This window comes from Ambystoma mexicanum, chromosome 6p, assembly GCF_040938575.1.
Source record: "Ambystoma mexicanum isolate Mex_15411 chromosome 6p, UKY_AmexF1_1, whole genome shotgun sequence".
NCBI classification, from domain to species: Eukaryota; Metazoa; Chordata; class Amphibia; order Caudata; family Ambystomatidae; genus Ambystoma; species Ambystoma mexicanum.
In genome coordinates this window covers 250,499,394-250,517,070 of record NC_090935.1, presented here as the reverse complement: position 1 = coordinate 250,517,070, position 17,677 = coordinate 250,499,394, and the positions used below count along the sequence as shown (strand labels likewise).

General features: G+C 44.5%; 1 protein-coding gene across 1 annotated transcript in view; it reads left to right on the top strand.

The window, feature by feature from the left end:
- Positions 1-17,677, top strand: part of ACAA2 (acetyl-CoA acyltransferase 2) — a 417,950-nt gene that overhangs the window by 158,079 nt on the left and 242,194 nt on the right. Inside the window, exon 4 of the mRNA XM_069626958.1 lies at positions 13,866-13,982. Coding sequence (XP_069483059.1) covers positions 13,866-13,982 — 117 coding nt within the window. The remainder of the gene's footprint in view (positions 1-13,865; positions 13,983-17,677) is intronic.

The following is a 17,677-nucleotide window of genomic DNA, read 5'->3' as shown; positions in this document are numbered from 1 at the left end:
GAGAGATTGTAGGGCTGGAGAGATGGTCCCGGGCTTGAGGCTAGGATAACTCTTGCAGCCCTATTCTGGATTAGCTGAAGCGGGCGAAAGGAGGCAGGGGGTAGATTGAGGAAGAGGCTGTTGCAGTAGTCCAGCCTAGAGAGGACCAGCACTCTGGAAACATTGAGCTTCTGGGGAAGATGAGGAAAGGCAGAATGCCTCTAAGGAGGTGAAGCTGACAGTGGGCCTTCCTGGCAAGGTCCAAGATATGAGGTGTGAAGAAGAGAGAGGAGTCGAAGATGATGCTAAGATATTTGGCCTCGCTAGATGGTGAGGATAGAGGGCAGGAGGGAAGCCGGGCGCAGGTTTTACAGTAAGAAGGATCTCTGTCTTACTGGCATTAAGACAGATCATTAACCGTGCACCATGACTGAATAGCTGTTAGACAATCGGGAATGAGAGAGGAGGAAGAGGAGGTAGTAGAGAGAAGTTTGAAAGAAAGCTGTGTGTCCTCAGCATAACACTGGAAATTGGGGGAGAAGGAGGAGAACAGATGGGCAAGAGGGGCGAGGTAGATATTGAAAAGCCACAGTCATAGGATAGAGCCCTGGGGAACACTGCAGGTAGAGAGTGGGGTGGTGGAGGAGAAAGGGCCCAATTGCACCTGAGGAGGGCAATTGGTTAGGAAAGAGGTCAGCCAATCCAGTGCCCGGTCCGTGATGCCGAGGATATCTCTGAGCCATTTTATGAGGATAGAACGGTTTACTGTGTCAAAGGCAGAGGAGAGATGAAAACAGCAGGAGAGTTGGATTCAAGATTAGCGAGCATTTCTTCATGGGCGTTCAGGAGAGCCGTTTCCATGCCTCTGGATGCCCAGAATCCATGTTGATGGTCATGGAGACAACCGGCAAGTTCAGTATGATGGATCAGTTGGGGGAAAGACCAGCTTCTGCAAGAGTTTTCCCAGAAAGGAGGTGGTAGAGATATGGCGGTAGTTAGCTGGACAGGAAGGGTCACCAGGCGGCTTTCTTTAAGCAAGGGTGCACAAGGGAGTGCTTGAGGAATAGAGAGAAAGAGCCAGTGGTGAGGGAGTGGTTACAGAAATCGGCTGGAGCCGGGGAGCACTTGCTTGGATGAGACCTTCATAGAGCGGACAACTTTAGAGACCTCATCAGGTGCTCTGGGCAAGAAGGAGTAGAGTGTGGAGGAGATTTGGGGGGGGCAAGTCAGGCAAGAGTGCAGGAAGGGGAGTAGATATAGGGGTGCAAGAGTGTGGACCGGATGTCCTGTGTTTTAGAGGTGAAATGGGAGGACAGTTCGATGCAGAGAGACTGGGAAGGAAGGGAATAGGTAGAGACTGCAGTTGGATTGGCGAGTTCCTTGCAGATTTTTGAAAGTTCAGCAGTGTTGTTAGTGGCTCCAGAGATACAGGCTTGAATGTGGGCCCTCTTCTTGGAGCGGATGGAGAAATGATATTGCCTTTGAAGCAAGCAATAGGCCAGTTTATCAGCGGATGTGCCCAAGGTCTGCCACTTCGTTCAGCAACTCAACATTTACGTTTCAGACAAGCTAGATCAGAGTCATACCAGCCTTTGTGCTTAGATGCAGACTTCAGGTGGGTCCTCATGACTGGTCAAGGATGTTGAGGGTATTGGAGATGGAGAGCTGTAGGTTAGCAAGGACAGAGTCAGAGGAAGAGTCAATAGTTGGGATAGGAGGGGAGATGAAGCTGGAAGTAAAAGCAGCGACTGGCATTTGCTTCATCGGTCGAATGACTGCGAAAGAGGCTGGCAGAGCGGGAGGTGGCTCTGCAAGGGAGTCGAGGAGCCCCAAGCGGGAGGAGAGAAGAGAGTGGTCAGACCAGGAAAGGTGGGTAGTGAGCAGGTTAGAAATGGGGATATCTGCAGAGATGAAGGCCTCCATAGAGGAAAAATGGTAAGGGAGATGGAGTCACTAAGGTCATGAAATAGTGAAGTGAATGATTCAGGACAGTGAAGGTGGATATTGATATCTAAAGGAGGAGGGGTTTAGACGTTGAGGTCAAAGGAGAAGAGATGCGGTCAGCCCATTTAGAGAGGAAGAGAGAGACCCAGCCAGGGGGCATATAGATGGTGGCGAGGGGAAGAAAAGAGGGTAGGAGAGACAGCAAGCCTACAGGCGAGGACCTCAAAAGAGGAGTAGGACTGAGTAGGTATGATAGAAGCAGGGACCCACTCAGGAAAAATCATGGCCACTCCACCTCCAGGCCGGTTGGGCCTAGGTTTGGAGAGAACCTTGTAGCCTTAGACGTTGAGGTCAAGAGAGAAGAGATGCGGTCAGCCCATTTAGAGAGGAAGAGAGAGACCCAGCCAGGGGGCATATAGATGGTGGCGAGGGGAAGAAAAGAGGGTAGGAGAGACAGCAAGCCTACAGGCGAGGACCTCAAAAGAGGAGTAGGACTGAGTAGGTATGATAGAAGCAGGGACCCACTCAGGAAAAATCATGGCCACTCCACCTCCAGGCCGGTTGGGCCTAGGTTTGGAGAGGACCTTGTAGCCCTTGGTAAGGAGAGAGTCAAGAGCAGTGACAGAGCTGGCATTGTACCACATCTCGATAAGGGGCGAAGACATCAAGGTCAAAGTATTCAGGAAGGAGACAGATGACGGAGGAGTGTTTAACAGCGGAACGAGCATTCAAAGTAGCTAAGTGGAGCTGGTTACCACCTTTGAAAGTTTTCCGAGGAGGGATAAAGGGCAGTGGCACTCCGTCGGTGGTGGTGAAGACGTTGGGGAGGGGTGGAGTGACGGAAGAAGGGAGGAAGTTAATGAGAGACACAGGCACCAATCTAGGAGGAGTAGATTAGGTTGAGAACCCTGGTCCATGACTGTGTCATTGTAATAGACATTATTGATGCACCTACAGGATGAGAAGTGTGCCAAGAGTAACTCCCATCTAGTTCCACCATTAATGGGTGAAGAGGGAAAAAGGAGAGAGGTTTGAGACCAAATGGGGAGTACATAGGTCCGGGTAAGGGACAGAACAAAAAAAATCTCAGTGATAGTCTGCCTGCAGGAGGCATTGACCTAGGTATCAGCTATAGGTAGACCTGGGTTGGAGACCAGGTGAGCTTCTTTAAACTTTTTCCTTCTAGGCTTCAAGAGTGGGGTTGGATAGGTGATAGAGTAACAGTTGGAATAGATAGGGGAGATGGAGAGTGCCATGTGAGTAGGAGGAAAGAGACGGACAGAGGAGCTGCACAGTGCACAAAGAAACTCACCAGGTGGCCTTGCACCCGAAGGGACAGGCAGGTCGAAGTACAAAACAAACTCTTAAGGGCCACCCGGCCTGTCAGTCCTTCCTAGCAGAAAGGATGCTGAAAAAATGCAGTATTTTACAAATCGAGCAGGCAATTGTCAGGCAGCACAAACAAACAGATGAGGTTATTGTTGGCCTCAATGAATGAATCCGGAACCAGCAAACCTCACTGCAGCCCGGTGGCCATGTTTGAATGGCCGGCCCGGGAACAGAAACAAAGCGAGGCTCCAAGAGGGTTCCTTGGGCAAGTTATCAGCCTAGCAGCAGGAATGCTGAATTCAAGACTACGAACTTCTCCGCACAACCCTTTTCTTTTCATGATATTGCCAACCCCGGTCAGCCCAACCTATCACTTTCACTCCTGAAGGACAATTTCGCCTGCACCAACTCTCAATAAAAAGCCTCCTCTTTACCAGAGCCTGCCGTTCCCAGCACTGCAGGCCGTATGCCGATTACCGTACTGCATCGGACAGTGAAAATCTGTCCCATTCCTGTGATGTTGTCATCCGCTTGTTGGAAGCCTGTTCCTTGCCACTCCCGAGCCCATGCGGTGCTCACCACGACCCTGCTTGCTCTGTTGGCCCCAGCGAGACGTGTGCATCTCTCTGTTCTTTGTCTTTTTGCCTTGCTGTGTTCCTTTTAGTTTTGGTTGACAAGTAATATTTTAGCACAATATGAAGCAACCGTAGGCTAATTTCATGAAAGGGGTAGCAGGCTGTTTGTCCTTCAAGAACCGTTTACATTACCACCATTCAGTCCTGTGGCATGGATTATGAGTGGTGGCACTTTAGTGTAAATCCCCATTCTTAGAGTCCATAGGACTCGTGTATTTTGGTGGATTTACCACGAGTAGTCATTCTGCTCAGTAAATTTTGCCAGTTTTTGGCGGTAAGGTTTACCACCAGCTTTTTAATGGAGGCCAATCATCCGACTAACCACCGAACATCATAGTACAGCAATGCTGTAAAGTGGCAGCAATGAAATGACCCCACTTACTCGCACTACCATACACGTAATGAGGTCCAAAATCTTTTCTCTGTTTATAAATGGGGTTCAATAGGCAGGAAATCGTTTGTTTACACTGGTGTGATGCAATATTGGCAATTTTAGACACCCAAAAAAGCAGTGATTTCAACTAGTTTTATGTGCAATGCTGGATGATCCTCCTAAATGTATTTTGTGTGTGTACTTTTCTTAAGGACTTTACAATTAACCTCTTCAACAGGAATGCAACTTAATCAGGGACAGGAGTTGTGGATTGGGCTTGTTCACCTAGCTGCCCATCTCGCTTAATTGTAACAGTTGTGGTTATTCTGCTCTGGTTTAACAACACAATGGGGCTCATCAAGAGTTTGGTGGTAAAATCCAGAATTACTGCCACACTCTGATACTGCCATTAGGTCACGTGGCATTACCACAGGATTAAAAGTGATGGTATGGTGGTGTAAATTCCCAGTTTTTGGAGCCCATAGGATTCCATGGGGATTTTCACCAGAGTTCCCACGAGCAGCATCACAGCACAATAAACGTGCCGAGTTTTGGTAGTGAAAGATTTATCTCCAGCTTCTTGTTCCTATTGCTAATTTTAAACAGAAAATACCTGGTTGTCTACTAACTCACAGGCTGCCCTTGGGGATCTTTCAGAATGATTAAGAATAGGAAGAATAGGACACAGAGTTAACATTTTAAAATAACACTTGGATTATCATTTTAATGTGATAGCGTGAAGGATTATTTAGTAGTGGCTGCCCATTCAGCAGATAGAAAGGCGGACATGATGTTTTTAATTGCTACAACTGTTAGGCATATGGCTAGACACCATGCTTCTGTCCCACATAAATCAGGTTCAATCCATGAATATTCATATTGTCCAACTACCTTAACTTCTGGAAAAATCATTACAATTGAGGGCTTATCTTTCCATAACAAAGAAAAGATGATTTGAGGAGATATCAATGCTTTTTTCTTTCTTTTTTAACAATTTGAGGAGATTTTAAACTGGTGTCACAATGGGTAGTTAGCTTCGATCCCTTATTTAATTATTTAAAGCATGATCATCCCTTTCCACACCTGGTAGTGGGCATTTGGGCATGTTGCCCCTCTGACACCCACCAGACCCTCCCTATCCCCCTTAGTGAAGATATAGCGGCAGAGAAAAACGCTGGTGACATATCAAGCTTAATAAAGGGAGTACAGGCACATCAAGGAGAAGTAAGCAACAACATATAAGATAGCCCACAGCCAGCGAGCGCAGAGTGTGCAATTAAGTAAACGTCCTAGAGGGAGAAGTGCACTGGACATGAAGACGTGCTTTGCTGGAGCAGCATCACATCCGAGTTAGCCTTCCATGGGAAAGCCAGAGTGGCGGTGGCATTCTGAACATAGGGAGGGGAAGCGTGCGCATAGAGGGGACCGGACCGGAAAGGGCAGAACTTAGATGATACAGAAAGTATGCTGGAAGCCAAGGCAGCAGTGGAAAATACAGGAGAGCAGGCAAGTGTGCTATTTAAGAGGGAAAACAAAGAAGGTAGAGCAGAAACCGAACAAAACTAGTCACCATGGACTGGGGTGCAGCCTGAGTAGCCAGCAAAAATCCAAAGTAGTGTCAAAAAACAAACAAGGAGTTGCAATGGGACCATGAGTAGATCCATCGCAGACCATTGGCAGGCAACCTTTTAATGCCAGAGCGTGTCGTTTATAGCCCTGCCTAATTTCTAAGTCTGCTCTAACTTTGTTATTTCCTGTAAATCTAATCTGGGGGCCATCTTGGAATGGTAACTGCCCTGCCAGAATAAGCTATTTTGTATCTAATAGAGCCTTCCTGACTTCCTGCCCATTTGCCATCTTTGTCCCATTTCCCATCCTCTCCCCTCACGCTTTTTCTTCGTCTATTCATTCTATTTGGCTCCTGACACTTGGCAGGTGATAAAGGAATAAGAATATTATCCACAGGGAAATGTTGCCTCAGAAGATCTTGCAAAAACCTCCTGTGAAGAGGGTTACTTGGCTGTCACACGAAGAGGAAGTCTGAGGATCTCGTGTAGCCAGTAGGCGCGGCTCACTCTCTGAGCAAGCCCTACTGAAAATTTAAGGAGGATCCCCCCAGAGCATCCCAACCCTTCCTGTAATGATAGAGGAGCACCGTAGAGCCTTTGCCTAGCAGAGTGAAATGACTCCACGTCCGCCAGGACGAAATATGCATTATGATCGGAGAGGGTAAGGCTGCTTGCTTAAGTATTTTTTCTCTTTACTAAGCACACGGCCGTTGGTCCACATGTGGAGCAAGAGTAGAAAAAAGAAATCACCCGAATGCATAAACACTGACATGGGCCACAGCCTGGAGCCAACCAATAATTATACACCAGATGCCTAACAGCATGCAGCATAGACTTAGAAATGACAAGTTAGGAGACACAGGGAAGCGAGTGGTGTTAGTCCCTTGGCTGCCAAGTTAGTGCCGCCTGTTCAGTAATGGTGCACAACACTGGCGGGAAAAATGAAACACCAGCCAAAGTAATGGAATCATTAAACATGGGTCAATCACGCAATTCAAAGGTATTTGGGGAAACAGACCCACGAACCAGAACCTACATTGTTCCTATTACTTTGTCAGCACCTGTATATACGGAGGCATAAGGCACCAGACTTGTTGGGTGCTAGGATGGTGCTTCAGAGAAAGAGTGGTGCTACAGTGAATAGAAATAGAGAATACAACTAGGTCTGGGCAAGTAGTGAAAGGGATATTAGCAGACTAGGAGACTAAGAAAAAGGTCTGTTCGCTAAGCCATGAGGGGAATTAGTATTTGCGAGAAAGAGAATGTGGTGCTGGAGCCATCTAAGCCAAAGCTAGAGACCAGCCAGGTTGAAGGGACGAGCCAAGATAGAATTAGAGACCTGATGAAAACCCAGGGGCAGGAACTTGCAGGAACCAATCCAGGAGACAAGCATTTGGATGAAGCCAGCATGGGGGTTTGAGTCAAGACTCTGATGGCAGTTGAGACAATCAGCTGAAATAAAGACAAATTACTAACCTTTGAGAACCAGGTTGTGGGGGGTGGGTATTCCTACCTGTAACGATTAGAGGGAAAAATAACAACCACATTAACCATGGAGTGGTCCCATTGTCATGCATGCGCCATGGGCACATCCATTTTCGCTCCATTTGGACTTTGCTACTTAATGATTATTGTCAACTAACTACGCATACCATAATGCACCTGGCCGCAAGCATTGTTTCCTGGCCGTTCCTATTGGATTTCTATGGAACTACACCCCCCAGAAGCCTTAGAGTCTGGTCCTGCTTCCACCAGCCCAGGAACAGAAAGGGAGGTGGCCGATTGCCTACAGGTGTGATTCGCCAGGTGAAACCAATTGGCCTGCCTCTGTGCTGGGCTAGGCAGTATATAAGGCTGCTGTCTGCAGTGGCTCAGCCTCTTGCATCGAGAGTCCTTCCTCCACCTTTCGCGAGTGTCTTCGGATCCTTGTATGCTGTTTACCCTCACTCCTGCTTGGACCCTGCCTTACAGCTTGTTACACCCTGCTGCCTACAGCCCTAGCCTTTTGGGCTCCCTGCCTTGTTGCCTGCTCCACCCTGCTGCCTCCAGTCATAGCCTTCCAGGCTCCCTGCCTCTCAGCCCTGCTCCTCTGGGCTCTCCACACTGCAGCTGATCACGCTCTGCTGCCTTCCAGTCTCCGCCCTTGCCCTGCCGGGCTCTCCACATTGCAGCGTATCACGCTCTGCTGCATTCCAGCCTTAGCCCTTGTCCTCAGGGCTCCCTGCTCTGCAGCCTGCCTCTCTCCGGTTGCCTTTGCCCTTGTCCTCTGGGCTCCCTGCTTTGCAGCCTATCTCACACCGGCTGCCTTAGCCCTTGTCCTCAGGGCTCCCTGCTCTGCAGCCTGCCTCTCTCCGGCTGCCTTTGCCCTTGTCCTCTGGGCTCCCTGCTTTGCAGCCTATCTCACACCGGCTGCCTTAGCCCTTGTCCTCAGGGCTCCCTGCTCTGCAGCCTGCCTCTCTCCGGCTGCCTTTGCCCTTGTCCTCTGGGCTCCCTGCTCTGCAGCCTTCCTCACTCCGGCTGTCGTAGCCCTTGTCCTCTGGGCTCCCTGCTCTACAGCCTACCTTTCTCCGGCTGCCAACAGCCCTTGTCCTCTGGGCTTCCTACTTGCAGCTTATCACGCTCCGCTGCCTACCCCCTACCTTTTTCCCCGCTGGGTCCTCGGCCTAGCAGCCCTCTACAGCCCTCTGCAACCTTCTACATTCGGCGGCCCTGCCCCTCAGGGTTCACTCCTTACTGCCCGGCCCTTCTGGGATCCTTGCCGTGCAGTCTTCTTTACTTTGTTGCCCTAAGCCCTTTTCCTCTGATATTTCTACCTTACCGTCCCACTCTTGTGAGCTTACTCATTGCCTTCCTGCTCCTCTGAGCGCTCCACCAACCTTTCTGTCCTCTGTTATCATATCCTGTTACTCGACTTTCCCTTCCTATCCTTCTGCTAGTTTGCTATCATCTCCTTTCCTGGATTTGTCTGTTGTATCTTCTCTTGTACTGTTTGTAGACCCTTTGTACAGAGCTTGTCTGCTGGTTCCCATCAGTCAACCTCTGCCCCTTCCCTTGTCTCGTTTCTATATCACAGACACCCATAGCTGCTGTTCCAAGTTATGAGCAAACAGCGTGGGACTCTGTTATAGCAAACTGTGCAGAAGGCTAGAGTATTTCCAAGGTTCGTGGAATACTCTTTTCCTATTCTGCATACACCCCAAGAGGGTATTCACTCTGTACCTTTTCCCTTGCTACTCTTCCCTACTCTTCACTCCCTTTCCTTTCCGCTGTGTGTGTTCCTATCTGTCCACTTTATTTCAGCACCCAAACTCTTCTGGGTGTCTTGTGCCACTCGTATTAGAGTGCCATCCCTGACACCCATACAGGGCTTGTCCTTGTATCAATATGGACATGTTCGCCTAGTCCTATGATCCAGAGCTAAGACAAAACCAAAAACTCAAAACAAGGCAAGGACGCTTTTCAAAAGGTTTCCCGGGGCACTTTAAAATCTGTTACCATGAGTGAATAGATGGACACTGGCCTGAGCAGACATCCAGCTGTTTGAATACTAGCATAGGGAGTGGACTCTAGTCAGTTTGTACTTTTAGATTAGCCCCTTACACTTCATCCTACTCTTTTTCTTCGATTCTCCCTCCTTGAATTCCTGGCCTTAGGCGATGCTTCATTCCTCCTTTTGCTGCTATATGAATTAAGGTGTTAAATCTATTGGGCCCACTCATTTGTAACCTTGTGTTTAACTGTTTTATCTCTGTAAGAACCAATGCCAAGATGCCCACAGCTTTGGGCGCTACTATAAATGAAATAGTTAAATAGTCTCAAGCCTCTGCAGCAACTCTCCTCTACAGCAGTCTTCCAACATTCTCCAAACAGACGTCGCCTGCTCATGTCAGCCACCACACTGAACTGGGCTGCCTGGCTTCTATAGTAACATGTCCTCTTCCCCTAATTAGACATAGGGATTTGATGGTCTGCAGCTGTGAACCTAAAGAGTGTCAGGGTTGGGATTGGCTGGGCTCTCTCACTTCTTTTTAGTCAGAATAAGTATGTAGTGTGATGGTTTACATTTATAACCTCGTGCACAGTTTAATAATATGTGCATGAAGAGGCTACTTGTGTGCAGGGTATCCTGCTGTGCTACTCTTGGGAAGGTGAGTGCGTTAGGTGGGCTCTAGGGGTCTTTAAGATTCTGTTTAGTACTCCTGTCCTTGGAGGGTGTTCCTATGGTCCCCATGCCCTGGAAGGGACGATTTCATTTCCCTTGTCTATTCTGGTTTTTCCGATTGCGAGAGAAGGGTATTGTGTGCGGTGTAATCCATCTGAAGGTGGTTTGCCTGAATGTTTTCTTCGTTTGGGCCCTGAGACAGGTTTGCCAATGCCTTCCCTGGCTAAAGTGACCTGACTAGGTGTTTTTCCAGGTTTAACCTCTTTTTGCTCCCTAATTCCGCTTCCTCTATTCAGTCCAGGTTTTGGTTCGGTGCCTGAGGGGCATTATGAAAAATGTATTCTTGTAATAACGGCTTGGCTAAATACCTGTGTCCCCTAGTCGATTGAGGTGACCAGATTGAGGTCCAAATTCATCACATAACATAATCCCATATGACAGAGTTAAATGAGCAAATAAAAGCAAGAGGGAGGGCCATCGTGGGTATGAGTGAGTTAGGGGAACCAAGTACAGGCTCTTTTTAATCGAGAAATGTTGGATAAAGGGATGCTGCATGGGTGGAGTTTACTTGGTATTTAAGTTAAAATGCATAAAAAGATGAGCGTAAAGGCAAGAAAGGCCGTCCTACTGGTGAGGAGCAGATTTGTGTTCCAACTACATGAACTGATGGGGAAATCCTCTGTGATGGTCATTTCCAAATTGGATTGAATGCGGTGTCCTTTCCCAAAACAGACGCAGCTTACCTGAAAGGTATTTTGGAAGAAGGTGGACAGACTGAAAGGAAGAGCTTACCTGGTGGTTCTTCCTGAATCTGGTTAATGTCTATACCTGTCCTGGACCTTTGAAAGACAAACCAGAAGTAAGTAAAATGATCCCAGAGTATTTAGATAACTGTCCCAAAAATGTATTAAACCTCAGATAGCAATTAAATGTGTTTTGGGGGAACCCTCTTTAAAAGCTATGTGACTGAAAAGGGAATGTTTCATCTCGGACATGCATAACAACTTTATTGCTATGAATGCTGACCCACCACGGTTAGGTTTAGCTTTCATAGTGTATTTGTTTTATGCGGAAAACCTCATTTTGATGTCCAAGACTCAAAGAGGTCTCCAAAAACTCTTATCTGCACTAGAGACTTATGCTAGCCAAACTCTATTGGAGATCAATGTAGCAAAAACAAAGATTTTATATTGTACAGCAGACAAACGAAATAAAGTAAAATCCCCTGTCTGGCATCTAAACAACAAAAAACTTGAAATTGTTGATTATTACAATTATTTAGGGATCAATATTAACAACCAGCTATCAGATAACTTATATATTTCTGAGATGCATAGAAAAATTAAAGCTGCCACCTCACAGGCAAAAAGAATACAATATAAATATGGTAAACGTTCATATTCTCCAGCAATAACATATTACATGCAAAAAACAGTCCAGATTATTTTATATGGGGCAGAAACTAAACCTATCAAGTCTAATGTATATCGGACTAGATTAGAAGGAGTTTATTGGAAAACATTCTAGGATTACCTAAGAGCCAGCCCATGCCTATTATAAGAATAGAACTAGGTTGACCGTCTTTATTCATTATGTATAGCTGGAAGATCTGTACACTATATAGGAAATTCCTGCTAGCAAAGAGTGAGAATCTACTTCTAGATAAATTATCCAACTATATGCTTCATGTAGACCATAAATTTGCTTGTGAGTGGAGAGATCATGTTGCTCAGATACTAGACATGGCCAGTATATCTGAAGAACTTTTGAAGACAAACCAAACGTGAGCTAAATACAATCTTTGGCACTATGATTGGATTAATACCATTGACCTCTGTCCTAAATACAAGTCGTACAGAGATAATCCCTTTTTGCCTAAACAATTTTGTACAACTGAACCGTACCTTCTAAAATCTCCCTGTTAAAAATATAGAAATATATATCTATGCTCTTGTCTAAATCTCTGTAAAACCAGAGAAATGCTATTGAAGCGACATGAGATCTGCATGACCGATAATGTTTGAAGATTAAATTGTAATCCTGATCAATCTGAGAATCTACATTTAATGACGGAATGTCCAATGTTGTTAGACATGAGGAAAAGACTGTTCCAACCGTATTTTAAGGGGTTTACAATTCTTACACCTGGAGAGTTATTGTATAGACTTTTTCATACTCAATCAACCAAACTTCAAATTGCAGTTGTAAAATATATATTGTTGTTAGAGCCTTATTAAGAAGATGTCCAAACAAATCATTTAAGCCATGTTTTGTTTTTTCTTTTCTCTTTCCTTATGTAAACCAAACAATTAATGACGAAATGGTATCCTTGCAGAAATATTCTGTATAATATTTTGGTAACAAACACATTTTTTTTTAATCTAAATTCATTTTAATGTGATAATTTTATATTTGATTATGTCTATGTAAACATGTATTTATTATTGAAAAGTTGGTTTCCAACTGTAACAATAAAAAAAGGGAATGTAGTACAAGGTGTTTGTGTATTTTTTAAGCCATGTGGTATCTCCAGATGCCTTAGAGATGCAACATTGAAATGTGGATGGACAGGTTTTTCTGATTGGTGTCTGCCATAATTAATAAAGTAATTGAAATCTAATTGTCAATGACCACATGGAATTGGGGTGTTGTGCGGGTGAAGTTGATTGGTGAGAGAGTTGGGTGGTGCTGTCAACGAATTCCAAAAAGAAACACAATTCCTTGAAATTATTGTCAATCTATTCAACGCCACAAAGATATCCAATTCTGTCAATGTTAAAGCTAGGAACCAATAGTTTTTCATAGATAGTGTCCAACGTTTTTGGTTCGAATTGCCTAAGAATCAGAGAAATGTATATTAGAGCAAATATTTCCTCTGATGCTTATACTTGCTAATGGTTTCAGAGAAAAACATGAACATTGTTTTCTTTCAACTTATGAGAACTGCTTCACCTTTTGATATCACAAGCGATGTGGGTTCAAGACAACTACAATGCAATAGTGTAGATTGTGTGAATTAACATTCATGAAAACTAATGTTAATATATAGGTCTTTTTGTTTTCCCGTGTATGGATGTTTGTGCGAATTAGAATGAAAACATTAGCAAGGCAGTAGAAGGCAGGTTGTGTTCTCCTTTCTATAGACAAGCTGCTTCTATTCATTTAAAGATTGTGTGCAACTTCCCCAGCATTGTAATTTATGGGATCACGTGCAATTCCTTGATTAATTATTTTAAATAGAATTAAATATTCAGATTAAAACAGCCTGTTTCTTGTTCCAGTCTGGGGGGTAGTATTGTTGCATTGGTGGAAGTATTACATTAGTGTCATTCTTAGAAAAATTTCTTTCAATTATATATATCAATTACTTATTACATTAATAGATGTCAAGTTTTTCTGAGTTGTTTTAATGCATGGCGGTCTTTAATTTTTTTAAAACAATTTTTAGATATTAATGTAGGAATATATAAAGTACAGTTCATAGTTGGGCCCGAGTCCCTTCAGGCTTTAAGAAGTCCTACTCGAAGCCAGGCAGCCCTGTTGAGTGTGGTGGCTGACGGGAGCCGGCGGTTTCTTTGGAGAAGGCTGGAGAGGGAAGTCCTAAGCAGTGCTCAATAGAGGCTGTCCCTGGGTTACTAACATTTTCTGCAATTAGAGTTGCTCTAAGGAGTGATATAGCGAGATGCATGCAATGGAGGGCTCTTTTCATCTAATTTGTCTATGGTGATATCAATCCATGCACACAGTGTTTTAGATTTGTTAGTACTACCGGAAAATGCAATGCAAACAACTAGCATGAGCCTTGCAAATTATTCTTGTGGATGCAATGGTACTATGAAGAAATAAGCCAACAGTAATTTTATTTTGTTTTGCAGGAAATTTGCCTCAAAGAATCTGAGGTGGTCCTCTGTGGTGGAACAGAAAGCATGAGTCAATCTCCATATGCCGTCAGAAACATTCGGTTTGGGACTAAACTTGGCCAAGACATTCAGGTTTGTTAGCTTGTTTTAAGTTTACAACTATTTCAAAGTGTTTATAGCCTATGCATAAGTCTCCTTTGCAGCGCTTGTGGAAAAGTGGTTGATTAGCTGTTTTGGTTAACCAAATAAATACAGAGACTTGTAACCTATATTTGCGTTGTACTTGTACATTAGCCTAATGCGAGGATATCCTTGATTAGCATTTTCTTTTGGTCTATAATAGTGTTGGTGAACTTCAAGAAATGTGCAGGAAAGTTCAATTTAAGGACTAACCAAAATGTTTTTCTTGAACTTATTTCTATTGTTTTAGAAACCATTTACTTTACTTGCATTGCCCTATTTTTCTTTTCTTGGCATATGCATTGTTTGGAAGATCACATGTTTACTGACATGGTCTTCTTCTTTAATGGGCCAGCTGGCCTAAAAATAATGGAATGGAAAGTTTCCCAGAGGAGATCCCAGTGGGTATGATCGATTCAAGGCTTTCCATACATCAATTTCTAGTTGTTTCAGTGAAGTGCCATATGTGCCCAGACAAGAATTTCCAAGATTGCCGTGCTCACGTCTCAAACTACATTTTGCTGAAGATGCAGAACAAGAAGGAAACTTGTGGTGGTTGTCACTGATATACTGCAGCGTGATAGTGACTGTCCATTCAGGATTAACTGCCGCAAATGGTGTTTCGGCTACTGCAATTGCACGGATGGGTAAAAACAATTCAATGGAAAGATAACAATGAGAATTCACAGTGGTTATGACTGCCTCAAACCTTTCCAAGCAATAATTGCTCTGTGTGGAATGCATCAGTCTTCCCTTTGACATTTTCCTTCAGATTTTTAAAGTGTCCCTTATTTTAATTGGAAGCAAAATAAAATGAATTTATCAGAAATGTGTAAGAAATTCTCTTCAAGTACAATTTTAGTAACACCATTGTCTGTTAAAGAAAATGGGCATGTGCTTCATTTTGGTAGCCTGCCTTTCGTTAATCCCAATGTTTGAAGGTTCACTAGTAGCTAATAGTGCTATGTGTGGAAATCTAAATGTTTTCAGCATTTTGATCCTGAACTGAATCCAGCATAATTTGCCTCTATTGCCTTGTTGCATAGCTCGAGGTTAGATCTTAAATGTATTTGTTGGCAACTCCAAAATGGGTGATCATTCATCATCCTATAATTATCACTACTCTTCGGACGTGCAGGTGTAGTTTATTGTAGATGCTTTCAATGTTATACTTTAATCTCACAATCAATACTTTTTACCAATCCTTTTTCAGCAGGATTCTTTGCTTTTTTCAGGCTGACATTGGTGGCAAGTTTATTATTATTATTTTTTTTACCATCCTACCATTAGTCACAGCACACAGGTAGCTTAATGTTTTCAGACCATTCCCTTTCCTTCTGTAATCTTCTTGAAATTTCAGAGATCGCCTGACATCACGAAAAAGTTGGGAAGTAATTTAAGGCTGTTCTTGACAGACCGGTTGAGGTGGCATTTCAGTCCCTAGAAGGTCAGTTTCAATCTGGATATAACACCGACCTGTGTTCTTCCCACTGCCTTACTGATTTCATATTAGGGTGCACTTTATTTAACTGTGCCACTGTGATGGGGTGTAGGTCCAGACAAAGGGGTAATAGTCATAGTAAGGCCAGCTTTGTTATAATGATTAACCTTTCTCTCATGCTTATAGATGGCTTTAGAATAAAATGTGGGGGGAAAGTTAGGTAGGTCCTTTCCTTCAGTAAGGATTGTCTTTTGTTTTGGTTGCTAGGAGACGACTGAAGAGAGTGAAGGGGGAGACGTCCATTATCAATGGGCATGTTAGTGAGAGACTGATCGAGATTAACTGCGCCGTTGCGCATATTTGAGTAATTTGTTTTGTTATAAATTGAGTTGGCCCTGCGAAGAGCAGTACAAGTTCATTTTGTCATGTCAGCAGAGGATATGGAATTGCCAGAAGAAAAAGGTAGCAGAGAATAGAAAGGAGACGGAGCGGGGCCTGAGCAGTGATCCGCCGGTACCAAAACGGTTAACCTCATCGGGCTATATGGGGAGACGAGGAGACGGAGCCCTGCAGCGGACCAAGCCCGAACAGCTGGGAGCCTGAGCGTATGAAGTGAATTACAAGTAAGAGAGGCGCCGCGGCGGTTGGCCGGCTGGAGAACGTCAGCTGACGGCCTCTGTACAGCGGTCGGCTCGTACAAGTCAAGAGAGCCTCGTCAGCTGATTGAAGTACGCGGCCAACGACAGCGTTACAGTAAAGCCAAGGGACACCACAAATCGGGGCCCGCCCACAAAGTCATGACGGACTAAAGAGCTGTGTGGGAAGCGGGGCCGGCTCATAAAGTCAAGACGGGCTAATCCGCTGTGAACAGGCCAACCAGATAACGCTGTCACGCAGTGAAGGGACGGGCTGAGACGGGCTAATTGAAACCGAAGCACATAAAGGAGAGAAATCGTACGCAAAGAGACGATTTCAAGGAGAACTGTTTATCAGTATACCGGTAACCCAAAGAACCCTTTGTTTGGCAGAGGGAGGAAAAAAAAGAAGAGGATAGGATATTAAAGAGCCTGATGCCCGAAGGACCCTATGAGTGATAAAAGGACTCTTGAAGTATGAACGCTCAAACAAACTAAGGTGAGAAAAGCTAGTAAGACTACCCTTTCTCCTCTGAACATTTCTTCATTTGTTAACAGGAATATACTTTTGCTACAGACTGAGTTCCCATAAAGACTGCTCCTAGTTCCTAACTGAGACCAACAGTAGCAGAGTTGCTATCCTAAACACTCTACCTTGTGCAACCTGAAAACCTCTTCAAGCTACAGTATCCTTTCCTGGTTTATTTCTTTGTTATTTTCCTTTCTTTTGCAGGTTAAGATAAATAAATCCAAGTTTGAGAAACCAAGTCTGTGGTCTGTGTGTCTTATTCCCTCACCAGGTGTAACAGCCACACAGCATATAATTATAATTTTGTCAAAGTTGAGCAGAAGTGATTGAGTGTGTAGAGCAAGAGGACCTTCAAAATAGCGGAGACAGTGAGTGAATCCCAGAAGAAAGAGATATATCCGACCAAACGTTTCACCAACAGTGTCCTCTTCACGATTTCTGTATAGAATGAACCCAGAGGTGAGGACAATGTAAAATCTAGAAACATTAGGTTAGCCATAGAAGTAATCAAAGTGGTAAATGTTTGAATAAATAACCCTTATAGTTTTTTTTTAATGTATGTATATGATAGTTTATTTATATAGCGCCTATAAACGTTTTTCAAAGCGCTTCAAGGCAAGGGAGGGAGCAAGGGAAAATACAAAGACATTCTTGCAGGCCATGAACAGCAAGGATGTGAAATTAACTATCGTACTCGGCCTGACGACATTTCAGATAGTGCAAGAGCTAAGACATAGATTAGGGAGGGAGGGGGAGAGTGGGAAGGAAATGGAAACAGACAGGTGACTACCGCACTAGGCCTAACAACATTTCTGGTAGAGCCGGAGAAAACGAAAGAGGGAGAGAGGTGCAAAAAGGGAGGGAGGAACAACAGGCGACTATCATACTAGGCCTGATGACATTTCAGATGTGGGGGGGGGGGCAAATGAGGGGAGGGCGAGGAGACACACAAGGTTGCTATCATACTATGTCCAGGGACAATTTTGATAGAGTAAGTGCATAGAAGAAAGTTAGGGGGAGGGTGGGAGGAGATAGGAACAGG